This window comes from Phaenicophaeus curvirostris, chromosome 2, assembly GCF_032191515.1.
Source record: "Phaenicophaeus curvirostris isolate KB17595 chromosome 2, BPBGC_Pcur_1.0, whole genome shotgun sequence".
NCBI lineage: Eukaryota > Metazoa > Chordata > Aves > Cuculiformes > Cuculidae > Phaenicophaeus > Phaenicophaeus curvirostris.
In genome coordinates, this window is record NC_091393.1 from 48,714,261 (window position 1) to 48,738,804 (window position 24,544).

At 37.6% G+C, this 24,544-nt stretch overlaps 1 protein-coding gene across 1 annotated transcript in view; it reads left to right on the forward strand.

The window, feature by feature from the left end:
* The window catches only part of PEX7 (peroxisomal biogenesis factor 7), a 40,264-nt gene that overhangs the window by 2,430 nt on the left and 13,290 nt on the right, over positions 1-24,544 (forward strand). The window contains exons 2-8 of the mRNA XM_069851981.1: positions 1,478-1,535; positions 2,937-3,087; positions 7,436-7,513; positions 7,828-7,936; positions 17,338-17,444; positions 17,833-17,946; positions 20,082-20,137. Coding sequence (XP_069708082.1) covers positions 1,478-1,535; positions 2,937-3,087; positions 7,436-7,513; positions 7,828-7,936; positions 17,338-17,444; positions 17,833-17,946; positions 20,082-20,137 — 673 coding nt within the window. The remainder of the gene's footprint in view (positions 1-1,477; positions 1,536-2,936; positions 3,088-7,435; positions 7,514-7,827; positions 7,937-17,337; positions 17,445-17,832; positions 17,947-20,081; positions 20,138-24,544) is intronic.

A 24,544-nucleotide genomic window follows, 5' to 3' on the forward strand; every position in this document is an offset into this window, starting at 1 on the left:
CTTCAGTTTAGAATCATAGAATCATACGATGGCTTGGGTCGGAAGAGACCTTAAAGATCATCCAGTTCCAACCCCCCTGCCATGGGCAAGGACATCCCACTAGGTCAGATTACCCAAGGTCCCATCCAACCTGGCCTTGAACACCTCCAGGGGTGGGGCAGTCACAGCTTCCCTGGGCAACCTGTGCCAGTGCCTCACCACCCTCATGGTGAAGAAATTCTTACTTATGTCTAGCCTAAATTTAAATTTATAGCCATTCCCCCTTGTCTGATCACTACATGCCCTTGAAAAAAAAAGTCCCCCCAGCGTTCCTGCAGCCTCTTCAGGTGGTGGAAGGTCGCTATAAGGTCTCCCTGGAAACTTCTCCAGGCTGAACAACTCCATCTCTCTCAACCCCAGCAGATTCTATGATTCTGTTTTGGCAGTGGTTCCCATCAGACCCCCCTGAAGGGGAATGCTGGTGTTATGGGGCTGGGGATAATTACAGCAGCAGAGACGCACAGTGGGTGAATGAAATCTCTGAAAAAATATTTTCTTCTGAAAATTTTAACTGTTTGGTTGCAGTCACTGAGCATCTGTACAGGCCCCTGGTAAGGATAGCTATGGGACCTCTTCCATTTTCAGTGGAATAGTGCTTCTGGAAGCATTCGCTTTAAATACAGTTCCTAAATGTGGAATTACTTTGACAATATCCCAGTTACATGGGAAAGCAGTACCCATGAGTGTTATAGAATGTTTTGGATTGGAAGGGACCTTAAAGATCATCCAGTTCCAACCCCCCTGCCATGGGCAGGGACGCATCCCACCAGACCAGGTTGCTCATGGCCCCATCCAACCTGGCCTTGAACACCTCCAGGGATGGGGCTTTCACAAATTCTCTGGAAAACATCTTCACAGTAAAAAATTTCTTCCTAATATTTTGTCCAAATTTCCCCTCTTTTGGCTTAAAACCATAATCCGTCATCCTATATCTGCCCTCCCTGACAAAGAGCCCCTCCTCAGCTTTCCTGTAGGCCCCCTTTAAGTACTGGAAGGCTGCTGTTTTCTCAGAACTGAATTATTTGTTTCATTTCTGGTGATCTGTATTCGAATTTTTGGATTCTTTCAGGGAAGGAAATAATAAATAAAAAAAATTATGTCTGTTGTGTTATCAAAAAGATAAAAAGGAATCCCATACTGGTATGTTTGTGGCATGAAGCTCATGTGGAAAATGCACTATTATGCTTTATAAGCAAGTTGTTTCATTTCCAACCTCACCTATGGGTGTAGTGGTGTAAAACGAAAACCTATCTGATGTAAATTAATTACTATTTTATAGAACGTGAGACAGCAGGATGTTTTTTTATGCAACTAATTGTTTGGCCCTCTGAAGTTCAGATGCCCTTTATATTTGTCCACCATAGCTATGTCAGAACACAGTACTTGAATTTTCATGGGGAAGCTAGTTGTGATATTTTGTTTTATTTTGCTGGTTTAGGTTGTGGAACTTTGGCAGTGCTGGAACAAAATGAAGCTGGGATTGTTCTGCTCAGGAGGTAACAGAGGTTTATTTTTGCTAGAGAGTAACTTATTATGTAGATGTGAGTACAAGACCCAACCCAAATATTTTATGATATTGTTAGTGATAAAAAGTATCCACTGAGCATTTACATACAAAAGTATTCATTTGTGTTTACATAGAAATGTCATGTTTATATTAGATAGCTTTTGTTATAGGAAGCAGTGTAGAAAACTGACAATACAACTTAAAAGTCTCTCTGCCCTAGCTTGAAATTAAAAGTTTTAGCTTTTTAGGAACAGTGCATTGCCTCGTAAATTTATACCCTTGTAATTGACTTATTGAAAATAGAACAAGAAGCTGTAGAAAGTCGTGGAGGTCCTTCCAAGGAGATTCAGTATTCTGAGGGTTTGAGGGGAGTGTGGTTTGTGTTCTGGGTGGGAGGAGGAGGAAGGTTAGGAAGAAGAGGGTTTAATACTTGACCATCATTCACCTAATATTTTTTGGACAAAGTTTTGAAACAGCATTTTTTTAGATTAAGAGGACTGAAATAGAAATGCTTAACAAACAGTTAAGAATATTCAGAGAAACTTTTTAATTCATAATTATAAAGCAAGACTCTGAAGCTGTTCAACACTCCGTTAGCTCTGCTAAGTGCTCTGGTTTAGTGTTTCCAGTGATTCTACTTATTTTGTGGTAGAAAGTCTTGTAACTTCTTGAGCTGTAAGCGATGTAACTTTCTGCATCAAAACTCTCCGTATGTGTGTCTTTCCTCATCATTACTGCAGGGTGCCAAGAGGTTTAACTTGAGCTTAGATGAACCATTGGTAAAAAGGGGGTAATAAATTCATGATTACCATCAGGTGATGGCACGGTTGTTGCGGAGCAACTAATATATGGTATTGGATGCCGTATGATGAATTGTTCACGTGTTGAAAGCCCAGTTTAGGGAGCATAGAGATCTTCAATATGCTCACGACTATCTTTCTGTTGGTTTTGCATTTTGACTCCGCTTCCTAATGGTCGTGTAAATTGGATAGAGCAACAGTTTTATTTCTTTGTTCATGTTTGTTCTTTGTTATGGACAAAGGGCCCCAACCTGTAGCAACATCCTGGTCAAACTGAGACATGCAGTGCTTCTCTCTCTGTTCGCCCAGCAAGTTTAAAACTGAAACCAGATTTCATTCTGTGTGTGTGTATGGTCCTTGGCTCATTTATGCTTTAACTCAGTCAAACTCTTCTGACATACTTTTTATGATGTCAGCTTTTGCACCCTAAAGTTACTTATAAGGAGATTTACTGGAAACTCAAATATATAAAAATGCTGTTTAGAACGGTAAAGAGGGTTATTTAAAGGGATGCTGTCTTTGCATCTAACTGGTCCGGACTTCTACGTTGTGCTTTCTCATGGACAAGTACCTTCATTGTTCCAATTTAGTTTTGACTGGAATGATGGCCTGTTTGATGTGACCTGGAGCGAGAATAATGAACATGTGTTGATCACTTCTAGTGGAGATGGATCTCTGCAAATCTGGGATACAGCTAAAACCAAAGGTCCACTGCAAGTCTACAAAGAGCACACTCAGGAGGTAAACCAGGAAAACTAGAAAAATTTAATGGATGATCTAATGTTTGAATTGTTAAAAGATACGCTTGTGCACATAGGCAACAAAACCCACTTTTGATTATATTTTTTTAACTTTATGTGGATCTGTGGTTTGAATTTATAACTTAACATTATTTTGAATATAAATTGAATTACCTGTTTTACATATTTATGTGTACATTCATATGCTGTAGCAGGTGCCGCTTAATTAAATAAATCTAATATATTCTTACGTAGCATTTGTGGTTTCTTATAGGCTAAGTGTCATTGTGTTGTATGAAAGTCCTGCAGTCATTCTGTGATTTTTATAAAGCATTATTGGATAGGTCTAAATCAGAGAGCTAATGGTATATAGCAGTGTTATCCTTGAGGATGTAGAGTGATACACATTATGCAGATCCTCAGGACTTATGTTTTTCCCAGGAACTGCTGGTCCTATTCCATCCTACCATCTGTGAGATCCTACCCAAACAACAATAGTCAGATACTGAGACAGCATGGGTTTTTTAGCCTTAGTTTGACATTGTTGCATTTGATTTTCATAAAATCTCAAATTCTTTGTGCAGTGCATTATGGGTAGAGAAAAATGTTATTTTCTTGTAAATGTATTTGCATGTTTTTAAGAACATTTATGCATTAATGTATTTATTTTCCCCCAAGTGATTTTTCTATCTTTTTTTTTTCATGCTTTCCATCTAACTCTTCTCTCACTTCTGTCAAGTCTTGAACTTTAGCTGCAATCAGTTTTAGCCTGGATTACTGACGCTTTATCTAAATGACATAACTCTGAATGAAATAACCTAGGGGATATGTAGTCAATAAAAAATGATGGAGGAAATCCAGCTTTATAGTCAGAAAGACCTCAAGGTTTTTCCAGATACACAGCTAAATGCTGAGTGACTGCAGTTACATGACAGTCTGTCTTCTGTACCTTACTTATTTGTAATTTTACTGTTTTGGTTTAATAATATAGTATTTAAATAAAGAATTCTAAAAGATGAGTTTGTAGTTGTGATCAGTATGTTATGATGGTGTTTGAAGGTTGATAGTGGTAACAGAAAGATGTAGACAAAGCATAATGCCTTTTTTTTTGTCTCTATCATTTTCTCATTGAAATTCTGTCCATAAATTTATTTTTGTTCTGCTACACCATCTGTTGTTTGTGAAGTAAACACTTCTGTGTCCAATTCTTAGTTTAGCAGGTAGCACAGGGAGGTTGGCGCATTCATCCATGAGTTAGGATGACAGTATAGGGAATATGGGCTGAGTGTTTATTGTGATATACCAGAGGTTTGTATGGATTACTTTTAAACATGCATTAAGAGGATAGATCTCAGAGGGAGTATACCTAATAGTTAGTGGTAAACACTGGCAGACAATGCTTTTCAAAGTGATTGACTACCTTCCTGATCCTTAATCCCTGTCTGACATTTCTAGTGACAATTTTGTTATTACATTTTATAATATTTCTAATGCAAGATTGACAGGCATCTTTTTCTTGTTTTCTAAATTAAATCATTGTTGCTCCTCAAAAAGAATGTCCATGTTTAATTTAAAAGTACATCTTTATTATCAAAGCGTGTCGAGTTTTATTCTAGCACTAACCAACTGCTTAATCTATAGAATAAATTTATCTAATTTGCCTTGGGTTCTAAGAAATTTCACTGGAATGTGAAAATGAATTAAATTTGTCTTGTAAAGTGAGCCTGGACATTTATTTTGATCCGGTTCTTATGTTTGTACATCTTTTTTTGCCATCATCTTTTCATCTTGCTTGAGGCATTTCTTGCCTCTGTTTAGGAATAAACTAGCATTAATATGTTTTATGATTTAAGATAAAGCACTAAAAGATTAACGACTTGGGTTTATGCTCTGTTATTAGTCTTTCCCAGTTGCTCAACACAGCTTCTTTTCAAGTGTCTGTAAATTTATGATAGATGATAGCACAAAAAGGAAAGAATAAGTGAACCTTACCTGGTTCTCCACATCATCATCTTTTTGTTCTCTGTCACATGCCAAATGGAAATTACCTCTTGTTTTTCCTGAGCCTGTTGTCTGTTTTGTTTGTAATTCTTGCCTGAAGGAGAATTTGCCCAGGTCCCATTGCCTCTGATGCAGCTGCAGAGTGCTGGGCAATCCCAACCATGTCTGCCATATGTACACAGATCCATGTCACAACACCTGTTCAACAGATCTGTGTGCTGATAGCTTGTGAGTGAGCTGTAGGCCAAATGTGTGCTTTGCCTTACCTATACAGTAGATCTGTTATGTCCCAAATGTGTGGGGCTACTGTGTGACAATTCACAGGTGCACCTTTCTCAGAGACATATTTCTTTCTGGAAAATCTTGGACATTAATATGAGAGCCAGGCACTACAACTGAGCTGACTTTATAGGGCTGTTGTGTGAAAGAGGCATAATATATAGTGATACATTTAGGGGCATTTTCCAAGAGCAACAATTTAGGAGTTGAACACAGGCCATCACACAGATTTGGGGGAAAGAGAAAGGCTAATAATGTTTGTGAGGGGCTTGGGAGCCACATCAGAGAACTGCATTCCACACTTAAAATGTGAGCAGGGACTTGAGTGTCTCCTTTGTTATTATTTTGACAGGGAGAGTTGGGTTGAAAGGGAGGGTGTTTTAATGAGCTGTAGTACTAGTAGTTAGCTGACAAAAGTAGGAAACCCAAGAGGTAGAGGAATGGTTTGGAAAAACAAACAATACCTCTCAGTTTGTTATTTGGCTTTTGTTAAGGACTGTCTGAGTGTCTTGTGGATTTGAATTATAAGCTCCTCAAAGAACAGAGCTAGCACAAAAAGGTGCCAGAGCAGTGTGCCTTTCAGTATATGGGAAGCAGGACACTAAAACGGAAAAGCAAAGTTGTAGGTAGTACACTTTGTTGTTCTGTGGGCAGTGGTTGCCTTCTACTTCTGGAAAATCAGCAAATACATGAAAAACAGTTAATTTAAACTGCATCTGGCATAGACTGGAATATTTCTTATGAATGAAAATGCCCAGAAGTAGATAAATAATAGCTCTATTTCTTTTTTCATACAGGACAGTTTCCGTAGAAGGTTTTGTTTCTTTGCTGGTTGTTTTTCCAGTCCAGCCTCTCTGCTTTTTTGTGTGGTGACACACCTTAAAAACAAGGTTGTTGTCAATGCACAATTCCATCTATCCAAGACAAACACAGCAGCTAGTGTGTTGACTTGCAGATTAGATCCAGTGCTGTGTTAGGACTAGAATATCCCAGCTGGAGTACAAATTAGTGGCCCAACTGAGAGCAGTACCTTCTACTACTGGTAGGTAGCATGCAGGTTTCTGAGAATTGTCGTGAAATATCTGACTGGGTCAGGAGGTGAAGCAAATGAACTGTTTCAACTAATATTTGTCCACCTTAGCACTGAAACAGTTCATGTCAAACTGCAGCATATTGAGCCATCCTGATGTAAGGTAAAACTAGATGGACTAGAATGTGCCTTCCATCATGTAGATACAGTGCATTTGAAGGTGGAAGTTGTACATGGTCTTGAGAATTCCAGATTTGAAGTAATTTGAAGCGCTACATTAACAGCATTAATTTTCACTGAGGGAGCAGGGCTGAAAAATGGCCAGTGAAGTATAGAGTTCAGGCATCCTCTGTCAAGGTGGGAACCAGCATTAGAGTAAACTCTCAGAGAAGAGGGAGCTTATTTCAACTACACAGTGAAAAGCAATTTCTTAATAGCTGAAATGATTAGTCACAAGGGAAGTTGGGGGTTTTATTTTATTTGTTTGAGGAAATGAATGGTAAAATAGAATTGTCACAGAACCTGAAACGGTGAAAATGAGGAGCATTTTATGGCATGTATTCCTTATGAGAATTAGATATAAAAAACATTTATTGGTAGTCAGCTAAAACATCAAAGTCAACTCCATAGTCAGCCCTGAAAAGAGATGACATTTACATTGCTAGCAATTAGAAGTTGTGGATATTTGAATAAAGTTGGATCACAGATAAGAAATCAGTCTGAATTGCAGCTGGTTACTAAGTAGAAACTTCTATTGATAGTAGGTCTATGTGGATTTTTTTTTTACTCTCCATTTTGGGCAAGCTTTACTTTTTTGGAAACTTTTCTGAGCCTGTATGCTGGACTGAGATGTTAAATTTAATCTTTGTTCAAGTAAATGGCATTGTTGGTAGCCTTGTGGTACTTGGCTGGTGTGTTTTTTTGACTGATTATGATAGAGTCTGCAAATCCAAGTCTATTTCATGAAACTTTGTCTAACTAGAGTCTCAAACTTGTATTCTAATATTCTTTATAAACTAAGCTGTTATATCATTTATAGGCATATAGTGTTGACTGGAGCCAAACTAGAGGAGAGCAGCTAGTGGTGTCTGGTTCATGGGATCAAACAGCCAAGCTGGTATGTTGGTTTTCTGCTGAAGGTGAAAAATGTGATTTTTTGTGGGGAGGGCAGACCTACGGTGGAGAATCTGATAGTTCTTTGTGTTATGAAACAGCATTAATTCACTCTTCTTCTTTGTGCTTACACCAAGGCTGAAATTATCTTTTAGCTGAGATGTTGCTTTATCTCTCAGTTGATTTCAATTTAAGTATACAAATATGATAAAAAGAAATTAATTTACTCCATTCTATACGCATGAAACTTTTTATGTGTGAAACACTTTTCTTTCTTGTGAATGTGTACATCAGCAGTTTTCTTTTTACTTTATTCAGTGGGATCCAGCTGTGGGGAAGTCATTACGCACTTTTAAAGGCCATGAAGGGGTCATTTACAGCACTATATGGTCTCCACACATCCCAGGTTGTTTTGCGTCTGCCTCAGGTAAACATAATGGTAAAGGGGTCCTCACAATGAAAATACCTTATGTGTTAACTGCATTAGTTCAGCACTTTGTCCAGCAGATGGTAGTGTGTGTCATATAAAAAAATTGAAGAAGGAAAAAGAAACACTGCTGCAGCTGGATTTGTAGGTTCTTTTAAACATCCTCTTGGCCATTTTAACAGAGATCAGCAGTTTTCTTGCAATCACTTCAGTGATCTTGTGGCAACTTTTTCTGTTATTTTATGTAGCTTTCTTCCTTCCACCTCACTCCTGTTGTTGACCACTAAACCATTATATTCTTTATTTTGTATTCTGGCTTACATTTTTGTTCAAATTACCTCAAGTGTCAGTAGACTTAGCTCTGTGAGAAGCACAGTTTCTTTTTGAACTGTTTTAAATACTTTTGAACTGTTTTAAATACTGCTGGAGATCTCTGTGCTTTTGTTCTTTGGGAACGATAATCAATTTTACTTTTCTGCCTTGGCCAGTACTATGAATCTTGCTGATCAATACAACCGTAGTTGAGTTTGGTGCTCTTGGAGGCTGAGAGACTGTGTACTGAGGTGTCAGTGTTTTCCAAACACTGCTTCTGCCCCAGAGGCACAAGGAGATCTCTAGAGTGAAACTTGGAGCCTAACTGCTGACTAACTGGGCAAGGTGTGCTGTGAGCCACGGAGTTTGCTAGGGAAACAAAGTGGCAGTAAGACACTGCCTTGATGCAAATACTGGTAGATTAAATCCAGTGGCTTAAATTTCTCTGGTTTCAAGTCTGTTGGACTTCTGTACAGATATAAATAGAAATTGTCTAGCTCTCATATCAAGAGGGTAAGCAAGTATAAATATTTTTCCCTGTTACCAATGTTGGAGAGACAGTGTAGACACACAGATACTGGTTTTCCCGATTCCATTGATGAAAAAGTGCATGTGGCTTTCATAAAATTTCAGTCTACTTCCATCTGACTCTGCTTGCAGAGTTGAACCAGAATAACTAACAAGTTACTTGTATTTGTTCTAATGTAGTAGTGACTTGAAGCCAGATGCTGGTGCATAGGTATTTCCAACTTACCTGAAGATTTATGGAGGTAACAGTGAGGTACCTGTCTAATAGGATGTGCAGAAACTTACTTTTACTTATGTACTACAACATCCTAGCTAAGTACCATTTGGTCAAAGGTAAGTGGAGAAAACAGTGCTTAGTGTTTTTTGCAAATTCTAGGGGGTGTTATAATCTCTTTCAAGTCCTCCTCAGAAGTCTCCCCTTCGTGGTAGTATTACTTATACAAAATTTCTGACATTGTCAATGAACAAAAAGTCTTCAGTGATCTAGGTAGTTATTTAAAATTTGATTCTCCAGGCTATGAAGCCAAACTCTCATCTGATACATTGCCACTTGAACAATTCTGGGAAACATTGATTATTAGATGCTCTATGTGATGGTACTTAAATTGGGTACAGCAGCATACAATTGTTGTCTTCTTTGAGTGACTTAGTGGGTGCAGCTGTTGGAAGTTTTGACTAAAATACTAACAAGTTCCTATTCTTTTGTGAATTTTACTTTAATTCTTGAGACGGACTAACACACTGCTGGAGCCTGAAGCTGATCGCAGTCAGTCTTCACTAGTTGATGACTTCATAGTATTTTATAGGAAAAATGACATGCACAAAAGACAGAATATTTTTCTGCTGTAAGTCCTTCTCAGATGTGAAGTAAAACCCTTTCAATATAATGCTAGGTGTGAAATCATTAGTTTTGAGAAAATTATGTCTTCAAAATGGTGGTGAACTTCCTTACAGTTTCCAAAATAAACATCTGTTATGCTTGTAAATAAGTAGTAATGAAGATTACTTCATTAAAGAAAATACATACTGGCAGTTTTTTCTTTGGTCGGCGAGACTGTCCATATTAAAAGTACTCATGACCCTCTAGCTCTGGATATAAGTGCCATTTCCTTATTGTGAGAAAGGCATGTCAGGCAGTTTATGTTCAGAGAGTTTATTTCACTGTTTAGTGTTTAATGGCATTCTACTCAATCAAGATACACGATTAAAGTCAAGTGGAGCTGTTCAGGAAGCTGGACCTACTCATTTGAAGCTTGCTATGATCCACACATTTTACAAGGGTGACAGTTAATTGCAGGACAGAAAGTTTAATTTCACTGATGACTGACCTACTGAGCTAAAGTTGGAGCTGGGGGAGAACCGCAATCTCAACGTGATAGCACTGTGTCTAATTTACAGCTGCTCTCTTCTTTGACAGATTTGCTGGTAGGGTTGACATGAAGACGTGTGGTCTCTTCTTTTGCAACTTCATGTTGTCTTGAAACTTAGGAACTGAAAATGTGTCTGATGGGAAACATCTTGTATTTCCTTTCTTCTATCTCATTTTTTAAACTTTTTAAAACATTATCTGTTTTGAAGGGTATCAAATCATTCCCTTTTTGAAGGAGGCTGCTCTGCTTTAGGATGGTGGCGTGTGTGTTCTTTCTCACCCTTCCTGTCTCCTTTCACTCATCCCACCTCATACATACCTGCTCACAAGCACGCACTTACAGGTATCTTAATAGTATAAAGTCTTAGGACTTCTGACCAGATATGAACTGATTCATGTTGCAGCATCTTTTGCATGCGTTAGTAAAGTAAATTAGGTATGTTGATAACCAGACATTGGAAAAAATGTTGGTCTTGAAATACTTCTGATTTAACTAAATTTAAGTAAAGCAATGCTCCTTTTAAATTTTTTTTTTAAATTTTATTTTAAAGAAAATAAGCAAGAGGAAAGGAGGTTCAGGAACCCTTTGCATGATTCACTCCTGCATTTTTCTGTCTTTATTTGAATCCACATAGATGCCAGCAGAATTTTCATTTCCACTTATCTAATTAGTCTAAACACTGAAAATGGAAAACCAAACACAACTGCAAGTCACAGTAAAATAGCTGCTCAGAAGGACCATTATGTGCCTAGACAAATTTTGCCTGAAGCTGATAAGGTTAAGTCTTTGCTTTTGGAACATGACTTTTTCTCAAACTATTGTGAGACTAGAGAAGGAATATGAGTGAAGAAAACGAGAAACATAAGACTGCAATATAAAACAGTTGAGAAAGAATTTAATATTAAGTGTGGTTGTTTTGTTTCATTAAGTCTCCCATCTGAATACATACAAGAAAGCTAAATTTGTCTGCAGTGGAGAGCAAAATGCAATTGAATTACAGAAAATAAATATGTCTGATGCTTCAGTTAAATTACATTTTATTCAGTGTCTAATACACTTCCATTTAACATTTACAGGGTTGTGTGAGGTACTTTACAATGCTGTTGTCTTCATGTACTATCATTTGTACTTCCAAAAAGCAAGTAAATGGTGTATCTTTTTTTTTTGTTTTGTTTGAAATTGGGAATTAATAGTAACAGAACAAACTGTTAATTCTGTACATGTAAATAACTGTTGTTGTGATGTCAGTAACAGTTTCTGAGCTGATAAGATAAGAAGGATGTTCAGGTGTACGTGCGGCACCAATCCAGAGCCCTGGTAAGTGTCTGCCTTACACTGAAAAAAAAGTGATGTGGAATATGTCATTCAAGAAGTGATATAAATGTTTTAACGGTATCTTCATGGCTAGAAGGCTTTAATGAGTCATTGTGTCATTTGCCCAGAAGGTCTCTGTTTTTTATAACCAGAGCAAATTAATGAGAAGCACGTAAAGAAATATACACAACATTAGTATAGAGTCAAAAGTAAATCAGTTCTACTAAATGATTCTCCTTAACTGCAGATCAATAGACCTTACTTGGTCCTTGCTTTGTAAAGAAAGCATCCTTTATGGTATCAACTGTTTTTATTGCCTTTTAAATTCAACAGTGGGAAGTAATTAGAGTATCATTTTACCCTTATCTGCATAACTGTAGTATTCTTTGATACAGATATGACACTGGCAAATGAAAATATGAGTGTTTTGGATTAAACAAAGCCCAGATATAGAATGACTGCTAGCTTTTATCTTAGCTACTGGGACCTCAGTTTTAATGCTGCATTCATTTTTAAATCATTACTACACTCCTTAATTTTACTGCTCAGGGCAGTTTTTATAACATCGTAAACAGATGATGACAAAGGGAAAGAAGTGTTCCTTAAACCTGCAAGGTAATGTCTGTATTCATCAGTATTTAGATCAATTAATAGTATTCTTTGCTCAAAGACTTCTTTTTCAAACTGGAAGCTGAGGGTGAAAAATTTTCTTATACCACAAAAAGTGTGATAATACCTGAGAAATTTTTATTATTTTGACAAAAGGCCAAATGCCAGGTCCTGCACTTGGGGCACAACAACCCTATGCAGTGCTACAGACTAGGAGAAGTCTGTCTAGAAAGCTGCCTGGAGGAGAGGGACCTGGGGGTGTTGGTTGACAGCCGACTGAACGTGAGCCAGCAGTGTGTCCAGGTGGCCAAGAAGGCCAATGGCATCTTGGCTTGTATCAGAAATGGTGTGACCAGCAGGTCCAGGGAGATTATTCTCCCTCTGTACTCGGCACTGGTGAGACCGCTCCTCGAATACTGTGTTCAGTTCTGGGCCCCTCACCACAAGAAGGATGTTGAGGCTCTGGAGAGAGTACAGAGAAGAGCAACAAAGCTGGTGAAAGGGCTGGAGAACAGGCCTTATGAGGAGCGGCTGAGAGAGCTGGGGTTGTTTAGCCTGGAGAAGAGGAGGCTGAGGGGTGACCTCATTGCTCTCTACAACTACCTGAAAGGAGGTTGTAGAGAGGAGGGTGCTGGCCTCTTCTTCCAAGTGACAGGGGACAGGACAAGAGGGAATGGCCTCAAGCTCCACCAGGGGAGGTTTAGGCTGGACATTAGGAAGAAATTCTTTACAGAAAGGGTCATTGGGCACTGGCACAGGCTGCCCAGGGAGGTGGTTGAGTCACCTTCCCTGGAGGTGTTTAAGGCACGGGTGGATGAGGTGCTGAGGGATATGGTTTAGTGTTTGATAGGAATGGTTGGACTCGATGATCCTGTGAGTCTCTTCCAACCTGGTTATTCTTTGATTCTATGATTCTATGAAAAGCACTGGGACACTGCTACTTTGCTTATTTAGAAATGAACTTGTAAATCCAGCCTCTGCTCTTTGTAAGCCCGTACATTCAGTGGAAGGCTATAAGGTTAAAATTAAAAAACATAGTTTATCTCATATTCTGTTTTGTTGCCAGCCTTGACATAGTGAGTTGCCTTTTAAAAAGTTTGTCGTCTTGCCTACTGGTGTCTTGGTGACAAATGTGTGTAATTAGGGAGTTGTCAAGCTGTAGTTTGATGAACTGGGCTGGCATGAGGTCTTGGCATGCCTTTCTGTGTTTGGGATCCAAATTGTATAAGAAAACTAAAAACGAATAAATTCTTTAGCATGAAATAATGAGCTGAGGAAGGCTTACATATACTAAGAAGATGGTTACTGAGTTACTTGGAAAGGAATAGCCTTGAGTGTAGTTCCTAAATAAAGAGGTGTTTTGCATGTTCCTGTACCAAATTTGGGGTTGTAAGATCTTTGAATTCAGCTTTCTGAAGCTTCAGCTTACATTGTTGCTTCAGAAGTGTCACTGGGCAAAGCAAGGAGCTGTTGGGGAGTGGGGCTTGCAGACAAGTAATTCCGAAGATGTTTGGCCTGATTCCTAAAATACTGAGGGAAATAATCTTCTCTTCTGCCACGTTAGAGGTTTGTCATGAGTTCCAAAACACTTTACTAGGAGTTTATATTCCATTAGTTTCTGTGTGGTGCAAGTTCACTCCCTGGATCTCATGAATTCTTTCCTGGTTATTTGCTTGTTGTATGTGCCAGAAGAAACACCATCATGAACGGTGTTCAAAGCTTTGCAAAACTTGGTCATTTTTGGAAACCAAATCCTGAAGGGGTAAAAGAATAAGAGGCTTACTGCGTGGCACTTCATTGTACAAATTGAGCATCTAGAGAACAAACTGACTACGGAGTTACTGCATTTTGTTGCACGTTAGCTAAACTGCTGTTTATGCTAGAAGCTATTAAAATATAATTAACTTGCTTGCTTTTTCTGTGGCAAATCTGCGTAATGAAGTGAGGTGGTGTTTTCATTTGCAATCTATTGCTTCAAGAAATACCAGCACAATATTGAATTCATCTGAGTCTTGTGCTCAATGAGCTTTACCAAATCAGTCTCTAATATGCAAACTGAAATATTTCTCAGGAACTGAGTTTGGCCCTCAATTTATGATACATGCTAACCATAGTAAAGTATTGTATGTAGTATTTGCTAGAATATACAGCACTTATGAGATTCTAATATAAAACATTATAATCCCAGTTGTGCAATAACGGTTTAGTGTTGAGAAGAAAAATGCAGTAGCAGTTTTTTACAGTGAATTAATATGTTTTGGGTCACTTGGGTTAAGTTAGGTCCAATATTGCCATTTTTTGAAGAGAGGTTTAATAATAAGTAATAAATTAGGTCAATTTCAAAATAAAAATGTCTCAAGATTTGTGTTTGATCATCTTTGAAAATACTGGGAAAAAGGTTCCACTGTTTTTGTTTGTTTGTCTGTTTGTTTTTATTTGTTTTGTTGTTTTGTTTGTTTTTTTTTTAACAGTTTATTTCAGAAAAAGACTCTGGGGTCTTCTCTGAAACAACTTAAAGCTTTTTTTGATTTTTAGCTTTACAGCATTTTGTATCAAGCAAAAATATTACCAGCTGGAAAGTAAGTTTGCACTGGTAATTATATTTACTTGATATCTAGGTTGTGCTATGTGAAAATAAATTTTGTATGTATAGTAGAGTCCTGTTGGATTATTCAAGTAAAGCTGTTACTTGTGTCAGTCTATTTCTGTCCCTTTGTGTGAAATCCTGTGAGCTTTATTGAACCTGTTCTAGGTTTGCTTGTATTATTTTTGATAGAAACAGGGAACACGATCTTTTTAACATGCTTAAAAAGATTGGGTTCTGCTCTTTATTCTCCCACAGATTTTCTATTGATTCTGGCTAAATACTTCTATCTGGTTTAGTGTTTAAAAAATACATACAAGTAAGCAAGTAATGCTAACTTGTAAGCTTTCAGTGGCACTGTGGAAGTACTTACTTCTATTGAGATTTCTTTGATATGACACCAAATATGCCAGTATTTCTGTCTTTTATCCTGGATTCTTTTTTTACAGTAAGTTAAAGATCTTTTATTTGAGTTCTCTTGATGAAAGAACAGTGTCAGAAGATCAGATTTCTTGCTTTAGAACTAACTAAATAAATAAATTACTTTTTCTTTTTTTTAAGTAAAACTTTAAGCTAATGGTACTTTGGTTCTTGAAAAAAGTTTATATCCTGATTGGATTCCTTTTTGCCTTCAGAGCATGTTTAAGGTTTCTTGGGTTTTTATTAGTCTCTCAAATACATAGCTATGTTTTATAGTTAATGTTGCACCTCTGCATTGTCTGGCAATGATTGCTTAGCTGGTTGTTATCACAGGATTTAGAAGTTTATGATTTATGGATTTGGGTAAAATACATCTGAGTAAAAAGGCTGGTGTAAAACTTACGTGAAATTTAAATCTTAAATAAACAGTATCTTTTCACTGTTATATGTTGTCATTCACATTAGCAGTCCTTACCCCATGTATAGGGGATGATGTACTTGTAGATGAGCATCTCTTTAAAAAATTTTGAATAGATGAGTATATATTGTGTAGTCCTATTGATTTGTCCAAGATTTCACAAATATTCATTAAAATGAAAGAAAGCAAGTACAATATACAAATAAATCTGGAATCATAATTATCTAACAGAGCAGCAAAAATCTGTTGCCATAGAGAAATTGCATTTTACAAAAATAGAAATATTTTGTGAGGGAAAAGTTGGCCACTTTTGTGGTTGCTTACTTTAGGGTGCCAACTGGAAGTGGCTGTTAGTGAATGTGATTGTAGGTGTACTTTACATGTACTTTCTGTTATTATTATCCTACTTCTGCTTTACAATATGGAAGAAATGAATCCTTTGTAATGCAGATTTGAATGAATCATGGAAATGTGGGAGTTCCAAAATTTTTAACAACAGTTTTTGTTGAAATGAAATATAAAAAAATGTATGTATTCTGAGGTCGTGGAAAGATGTCTGAAGTAGGAAAAAAAAGTTTGTTCAAATGTGTAATGTGTCAGGATTGCACTATGCATTACCTTTTGTTTTATTAATCTGATTCTGCCATTTGCCACTTAAATGGAAAAATTGGATTTGCCTTTGGCTTTAATTCAGTCTGTTCTATTCACAGAAAGGTTCACTTTCATGTTATGTTGCTCCATTAAAAACATTTCACAAATAGTTCCAGCAAGAATTAGTAACAGTTAAGTCTAGCATTTTCAAAGAAAATAAAAGAGAAAGGGAAAATAACTTTCTTGTGCATCAGCATTTTCTGTTAACAAAGAAATAATTGGGCCAATTGTATATTTAGTGTCGAAATTGTTACTGGCTGCGTAACTTACTTTTCCAAATGTTTTTGGCCCTCATAATGTTACTCTGGCTCATCTCTGTAGCAGCTAATTCTAGTCCACCTGGATTTATATATTTATTTGCTTGGGAAAAATTATCCTGTCTCTAGTGAAATATGTGTTTCCCCTTCAATTCTATGTTATCTGATGAAATTAAAATAAAAGCTTTTTAAGAAGTCCATTATATTATTTCTGAAAGACTTAAGACTCAAACTGAAATCTGTCCTCTGCAGGCAAGCAGATTAGCAAGACTAATGGTGGGTGGATGGGCATACTACCTTTTTTTTATTGCCAAGACCCTGCTGGTCATGTTTCTTCCTCTCCATATGCTGCCCGGTTTTTATAAGCACTGTAGTGATACTTAGGGCACCAGCTGACTGCAGGGTATCATTCAGGAGTGCTGCACTGAGCAGGAGTCTTGCACTTGACAGTGTTGGAATAGGCAAGAGGAATTGTACTAGGTGTGCTTTACATGTACTTTCTATTATTATTATCATACTTCTTCTTTACCGTATGGAAGAAATGCATCCGCAACATGAGCAGCAGTGTGTGTTGCAGCCCAGAAAGCCAACTGTGTCTGGCGCTGCATCAGAAGCTCCTGCTTTAATTAAATGTCATTTAAGTGTTTTACCGTATCCCCTTTTAATCAAATCAGAGTTCAAAAAATAATGAAAGTGTTAGTAATAAAATGAAGTGATGGATTTTTTTTAATGAAAGTGCAATAGTAACTTCTGATTTCTTTTGTGCATCAATCTGACCTCTGTGTCTATAATGTGCCAGCTTTATTCCACATGAGTGTCCTCACTTAATAGTCTGTATTTTATACAGCTAAGAAACAGTTGTCTACTAAAGTACCAATGAATTAACTCTATCTTTTAACTGATTAGAAAAATGTTGAGTCATTTTCTCTTTGTTTCAGGTGACCAGACTTTAAGAGTTTGGGATGTGAAAGCCCCAGGAGTCAAAATTGTGATACCGGCCCACCAGGCTGAGATACTGACCTGTGACTGGTGCAAATATGATGAGGTGTAAACCTGTTCATCCAACTGTTTTCCTAATTCAAACAGTGCCATTAATTAGCAGTGTTTTTTACTGCAACATTAATGCATCTTCTCTTTCTCGAAACACATCTGGTTGCTTTGTTGCTCTCATTCACTACTACAACTTCAGAAGGACGTTGTTCCAACAGGCAGATGGCCCAAGTAGATGAGAGGGTTTGCTTATTCTTTTGTATAGTGAATGGAATAGTCCATAGTGGGGAAACAGTTTGTATTTCTCTGTTCTTTTTAATCTACACACTGGAGACCTCATTTATGATTTATTTATCTGTATTGTTTGATTTATCTAACTTTTATGGTCAACATTTGCATCACTGCAGTTGTTGTGATATATCTGTGTTTTGTCAAATCATCAGAACTTGCTGGTAACTGGAGCGGTTGACTGCAGCTTGAAAGGCTGGGATTTGCGGAACATTCGGCAACCAGTGTTCATCTTGCTTGGTCATACTTATGCTATTAGAAGAGTAAAAGTAAGTTGTATTTTATTCCCCATTGTCCACCACTTAATTGTTACAATTTTTTTTCTGGAAGTCAGTCATGTGTGTGTGTGTATATATATATATATAATCTGATAACTAGGAACAAAAACCAGCTGGCATTGAAGATTTTTAGGTGTTACAGTGAGAGTTCTTCAAAATCTTTAGTTTAGCACTGAAAAACATTTTGATGATTAGCAGATTGCTGGAATTTCAAAGTAAATGACATCTTCAAAGTCAATATATTTACATGTTAGAGAGCTTGAGAGAGGACTTGGAGGTTTACTTCAGCTAAGTTTTACAGGAAATTTGAGATAGGAATAATAATTCTCTTATTCATTTTTTTTATGGTGCTATGGCTTTTTCTTTCTATGCAAAGCATCAGTATTTACATAACGTATGGAACCATTTTGAATTTGTATTTTTGTGTATAAAAAGAAGATATTAATATGTTCATAGAGGTCTTGAAACTTTATGCATGAAAGGCTACAAGTGACTACACTTGATCTCTGTACTGCTGGACTACCCACCAATAAGGATTTGTTCTATATGTATGATGACGTTTTTCATATTGGTCGGTGGTGGCTTTTTATTTTTTTTTATATTAGACAGATAATACCTGATCCTTTAAAAAACTTTCAGGAACAGGTATGTTTGTTAGTAATTTCTAGGAAGTGTGAACTGGCAGAAAAGAAAAATTCTTGCTCAGTATTTTGCTTCACATACTATTGGATTTTTTTATGTATTCCTAACCAATTAGAAGTTGCTTGGGCTGTAATTTGTTAGAAGAGAGCGTGACTCAGGGAGTGGTTCCAGAGGTGATTGTTATAAACTAAAATACAGAAGATGCCGTGTAAACACAGAGCATTGGGCTTGAAGACTGTTGGCCTGACCAGGATATCTTTATATTCTTATACTGTCTCACCTGAGTTTCCGCTTTATGGCCTATCATGCTCCTTGTATTCTTAAAATGCCTCGAAGTGATTGTTAGGAGCTGGCCAGCCCTAGAACTTTGTACCAGCCTCTGAGATCAGTTCACTAAGTTGCATTAAGGAGATAGTGGAGAGGCTGTATACACGTGCAAAGGGGAGAGATGTGAGAGTACAGGACTTTGTTTCATCTTAGCAGACATAATTTCCATTTCAAGATAGACATAGTCCCTGTGGACGTAAGATATGAGAAAGTGGGCCAGCACTTAGAGGTGGTGCAACTTCTGTATGCTTGTGTGGTTTAACTCACCAGTCACTCTAAGTGGAGAGAAAGATGAGGGTGCTACATAAAATAGAGGCAACTGTTTCTCCTGATGTCCCTTCCTCTACATGATACTGACACCAGCAATTACAAAGTGGTGCAGCAAGCTGGCTCAGCCAATTGCTGTGACTGAAAATCCTGTCCCTGAAAGTAACTATATTCTGTCTGGATCACTAAGCTGTCTCCCTTTGTCACTCAACCGTACAGTTGCAAGCCCTGACACAAAGGATAGGGGCAAGAGAGTACATAGCCTGAAGTGGAAAGGAAAGGGAAGGCCATGAGTCTTGGCAGCCGTACGCTCTTAAATTACCTTAAACCAACCATGAAATAACACTCTTCTGTTGCCTGTCTTTTGTATTCTGTTCATTCATTCACAGTTACGTTGACTGTCAGATCTGAGACTGGCGAGAAATTCTACCCAACATGATACACTTAGGATTCCTGCAGATTTTTTGTGTCCTTTCACTGCCATACAAGGCATTCTCAGTACACTGAGGTCGTCTGGAACCCTTTTCAGGAGATTTTGGCATCAGTGCACTTGGGTGTCTCATATTCTTAGCTGGCTTCAGTCTCTCATACAGAAATGTAGTTAGAGGTTTTGAGTTTACCTAAAAGGATATTTAGATGAATGATCTGTGAAATATTGGAGGTCAGGCTGGATGATATGTTGGTCTCTTCTGTCAATATACAACTGTTCAGATGATAAAACTGTCGTATTTTATAATTAAGTGGAATATAATCTTAAAATATTCTATTATCTTTGTAGCAGAAAGCCATTAGTTTAAACAGTTAGACTTTGGTAACTTTCTGCTTATAGTAAGTCTATATATGTTCACCGCATTTTTACATTAAAAAATGTCTGGTTTATTTTCTTGCAGTTTTCACCATTCCATGCAACTTTATTGGCCTCTTGCTCCTATGATTTTACTGTGAGGTATAGTATTTTTTTTTATTGGATAAAAATGGAAAGATAATATATTTTGATGTGGCTTGCAATAGATAACAGTTCTTGAGTGGACATAGTGAAGTGCAGCTAACATTGCTATTGGATGTTTTCTCTCTTCATAAGCTATTTTAAAAATGCATAGGTTCTTCACTTAAAGGCTAGCTCAGTCACTCTTTTGAATTATATCTGCTCTGACAGATGCTTTCTGTAATCCTTTGCACATTATTCTTCTGAATGTAGTTGTGTCTGGCTGTAATAGTGTCTCATAAGAAGGTAATAACCTCTTAAATGAATGTAGGTGGGTAACTTCATAAGTTTCTGTGACTTATTTTCATTTAAGCTTTTTATCAACAAAGCTTTTGTCCTACCGGTATCTGGGGAAGCTTTAGTATTGTTCCACAGTGTGTATGCTGAAGTTCTTTAGATAGTACTTCTGCAAGTTCCCCTGGCTGCCTGGGATAGCTGATACTGCTGAGGATTTTATAATACAGCTAATTTAAAACTGATTAAAAGTCTGTAGGACTTCTCCAAGATACACAATGTCATCAATCAATACACATGAAGTACGTTCCTGAATATTTCAGTTACATTCTTTGATCTACGTTTTATAACATGGACTGAATTTAGTAGGCAGTATGTTTACAAATGGGAGAAGCCCTCTTGCCTCCACAAGTGACTGCGAAGTTATCCTGTTCACCCAAAGGGCCCCAATTGATGTCACTTCTGGTTGTGTCCTAATAGATCTGACACCAGACACAGAAAGGTTCTGTTTCCTAAGGGAAACGGGGATCTTTACAGATACCCTTCAGAGGCAAGAGCTCAAATCACACAGCGCGAGGAAGCAAGGGACAAATGGAGACTATGCCTCAATAAGCAGAGGATAAGGGTAAAGATTCCCAGGATGGAGGAGGCTGGGAACTGGCAACACACATTGGAGCTAGAGAACAGATTTATTGCCCTGGAAATGGAGGAGCCAGAGGAAACTCATTTGGGGTAATGTCAGGGTCAGCTGAGCCTGAATCAAGTGTCTGCACCAAAAGAAAAATGTGCATCTTCACTGGACACTGCCTCCTGTTGCATTCCCTCTTGAAGCATCTGTCTGCCAACCCAGCTTGATGTCTTTGGAGATTTTGTTGCTTCCCTTGGACTGAGGTTCCAGAGGCTGTGGAGATACTGCTAGAGTTTGTCCCGATTCAGAATGCTGCCTTTTCCCCTTCCCTGTATGAGTTCTACTGAAAAAGGTAACCATGACTGGCTACTTGGGACTGGGGGCACAGAAGGTGTTTTCCTTGATCTTGACAATAAAGGAGGAAGGTTCAAGTAGGAGAAGACATCCAGCAAGTCAACAGTGTCAACATTTGGCTGCATAGCTGGTGTCACAAGCAGGGCTTTCACTTTTGCAACCACAAGATCCTCTTTTAAATGAACAGTTGGGTACTGCGAGGCAGGCACAAGATCCATCTGTGCAAGGGCAAGAGCACTTTCGGCAACAGGCTTGCTAACCCAGTGAGGAGTGTTTTAAATTGCAGATATCAGGGCAGACTGACTATAACCTGTAAAGAAGAGAAAGTGGGAGGATTAGAGAAGAGTGTGGGGAATAGCATAATGCCAGAGCCTTTTGCACTTGCCCTGTGGAAGCAGCCTGACACCTATATAAGGGAGAGGTGACAAATGGGGAATTCGAAGTCTGCATGCGGTGGCAGAGCTGTGGCCTCTTGAGGATTATAGAGGTGATGGGACTGCTCACAAGACTGGAGTACTGCAATGGATAAAGGTTCCATAAGAAGGAAAGGCTAGGATGCTGAGGTGGTGAACATGGTAAATCTGTGAGTTTAGTGGTCCAGTCACTCCCTTAAATTTTCAGTCCCTACACAAGCTTATTCCTTCCAAAAATTGTGCCTTTCTCTTGTAGATTAGAACTGTATGGTGAGCTTATATAATATTCCAGTCCCACATAGGCATGTTATTATTTCAATAAAGGACTTAGTGCTTGAGAACCTCTCCTAAGTTTATGTTAATTGTTTATTCTTTTACTTACATTAACAAGGGGTAGTCTTTTGCCAGTGATAGCCACTGTTGTGGTACCAGGTTGGTACCAGGTTGGTACCAGGAGCCTGACAGTGTAAGTGTTGTGACATCCATATATATATAGCTTTCTAGACTGCTGTGCCAGCATTCTGTCTTATATAAAGTGCTTTATTTATGTTTGAAACACAGTTCTTGTAGAATACTACATAGTGGTCTGTGTTAGGTTATTTATGGGGTCTTACTTAACATCCTTTACTGATGCAGTGCCAGCTTGTTTGCAGTGTATAATTTCTCAAAAGGCTCCTAGGTCTAAAATAAAAGGTGGTAATTGGTTTCTTCCAGTTGCCCTGTGTGAGCAGTAAGAGTAATAATCATCATGATGATGTGTTGAAGTGACTTGATTGTGTTGTCATGCTCTTACCATTTTTGACACCAACTATATATCTTTCAGGTTTGGCCCTAATGCACTTCACGCAGTACTGAAATCTAGTGCAATTTTAGTTCTGACGTTTTCGTATGTGAAAAGTGTCAGTAAAGATGAGGAGAGCTTCTGGCTTGTTTACCAGAGTGTCTGTAAATGCAGAACTTGGGGACCTTTTTACGACATGCTACTCTAGACATTATTTTTCTGTCCAGACAATTACTTGTGACCAGGGACAGAGGGTGGGGTTAGAGAGATGAAATACAGATGTTTAGTAGTTTTCTAAAACTCTTAATTGCTAGGTTTGGTATTAGTGAACAAACAACAGCTTAGTTATGATAGTCACCTTTTATTTTATTTAGCATTTCTGTTTTAAGCTCAGAATTATCTGTAAATATTAACATATAGTAGATAAACTTGATACAGCATAGCTTAACTGTTTAAGCTTTGTCATTTTAAATGTCACTGAAGTTTTCTAGTTTAACCAAACAAATCACATATTAGGCAAGATGACCAAACTGCCACGTAAGAGGTGTGGTTTTTGTTTGTTCCAAATAGAACAGCTAGTTTAACATAATACCAACTGACTATCAAAAAGCAAAAAATAGTTAGTTGAAAGGAAAATTAACAACACTTATCTTCATCCTTTGCAAACAGCATAGGGATTGCACGTGTGCACTATAGTTAAGCTACTGAAAAGAAAACTAGTTCACATGCCAGCTTCGCATTGGCGGCTAAGAGAAGGAGGTGGTGGATATGAACTTGAGCTTTTACACATCTGGGTGTAATGATTTGGATTTAACCCCTGTATAGTAAATGCCTCATTGAGACAAGCATTTTTTATACCATTTGCATTTTGGAAGAGTTCAGGAAAAATATAGGTTTAAGATTAATATAACAAAAATTAATCATGGAAATGCACAAAGTACTGTAATATTTCCAGGACTTGTTTAGGTTTGCCTGCATGTTCTTAAAAACCTTATCTCTCAAAATTCAGTTTGAAAGAATGCCAGTGTCATCTCTTACTGGAATCGCTGTTTTATATTTTTGGACGTCATGGTGCATTAGGCACAGACAGTGCACACCAAAATCTAAACAGAAGATCTCATAAATTACAGAACTTCATTAAATTGGTATCAGGCCAGATCTTGAAATGTATTCACAGAAGCATGGCTCTGAGGCAAAAAGACGATTTTTGCTTAAATTTGTACGATACTGAACATCGTCTCTGCAAGATGCTTTAAGGTAAACCACTATCTCCAGCTCTCCATCATGATGTTAAAGTTCAGTAACTTGGATCACAAAGAAGTTTTGAGAACTTGTAGAATAATGCTGCTCATAAATCCCCCTGTTTTTCACTTCAGTTTATTATCCTTGTTGTCTTTTTTTTTTGTTTCTTCTTTTTCTTTTCTTTTTCTTCAAAGTGGAAAGATGAGTGTTTGCTCATTTTCTCTCTCTTTTTTCTTTTTTTTCTTTTTCTGAATGAAAAATGTCTTCCTGCTGATCAAAATGCTTGTTATTGGTATTTTCCTGTATGAAACTGAAAGTTCTGCAGTAGAACCTGTTAACGTGAATGTCTCAGTTGAAGATAGCTGCTGCATCATTTTAAGTTTTTGTGACAGCAGAGTTACTATTAGTAGTCAGACCTTTGGGCATTATATTTGATGAAACTAAGATAAATAACACTGAGTTCTGGATTAGTCTTGAAAATTTCTTGATTATATACACCCATATGCTACGGTGATCTCTGCTTGATGTGGTTGTATATGCATGATGGCATTAGTTGTTGAGTGGGCCTTCATGGAAAGCAGCCTTTATATAGCTGATTCACACCCACCTAAAAATATGATGCATGAAGACGTCTTCGATTTGAAACCTATGAGCAGAGGCAAAGCTTTCATGCCTAAATATTTATTATGAATATTTTTTTTAATCCCCATAAGGAA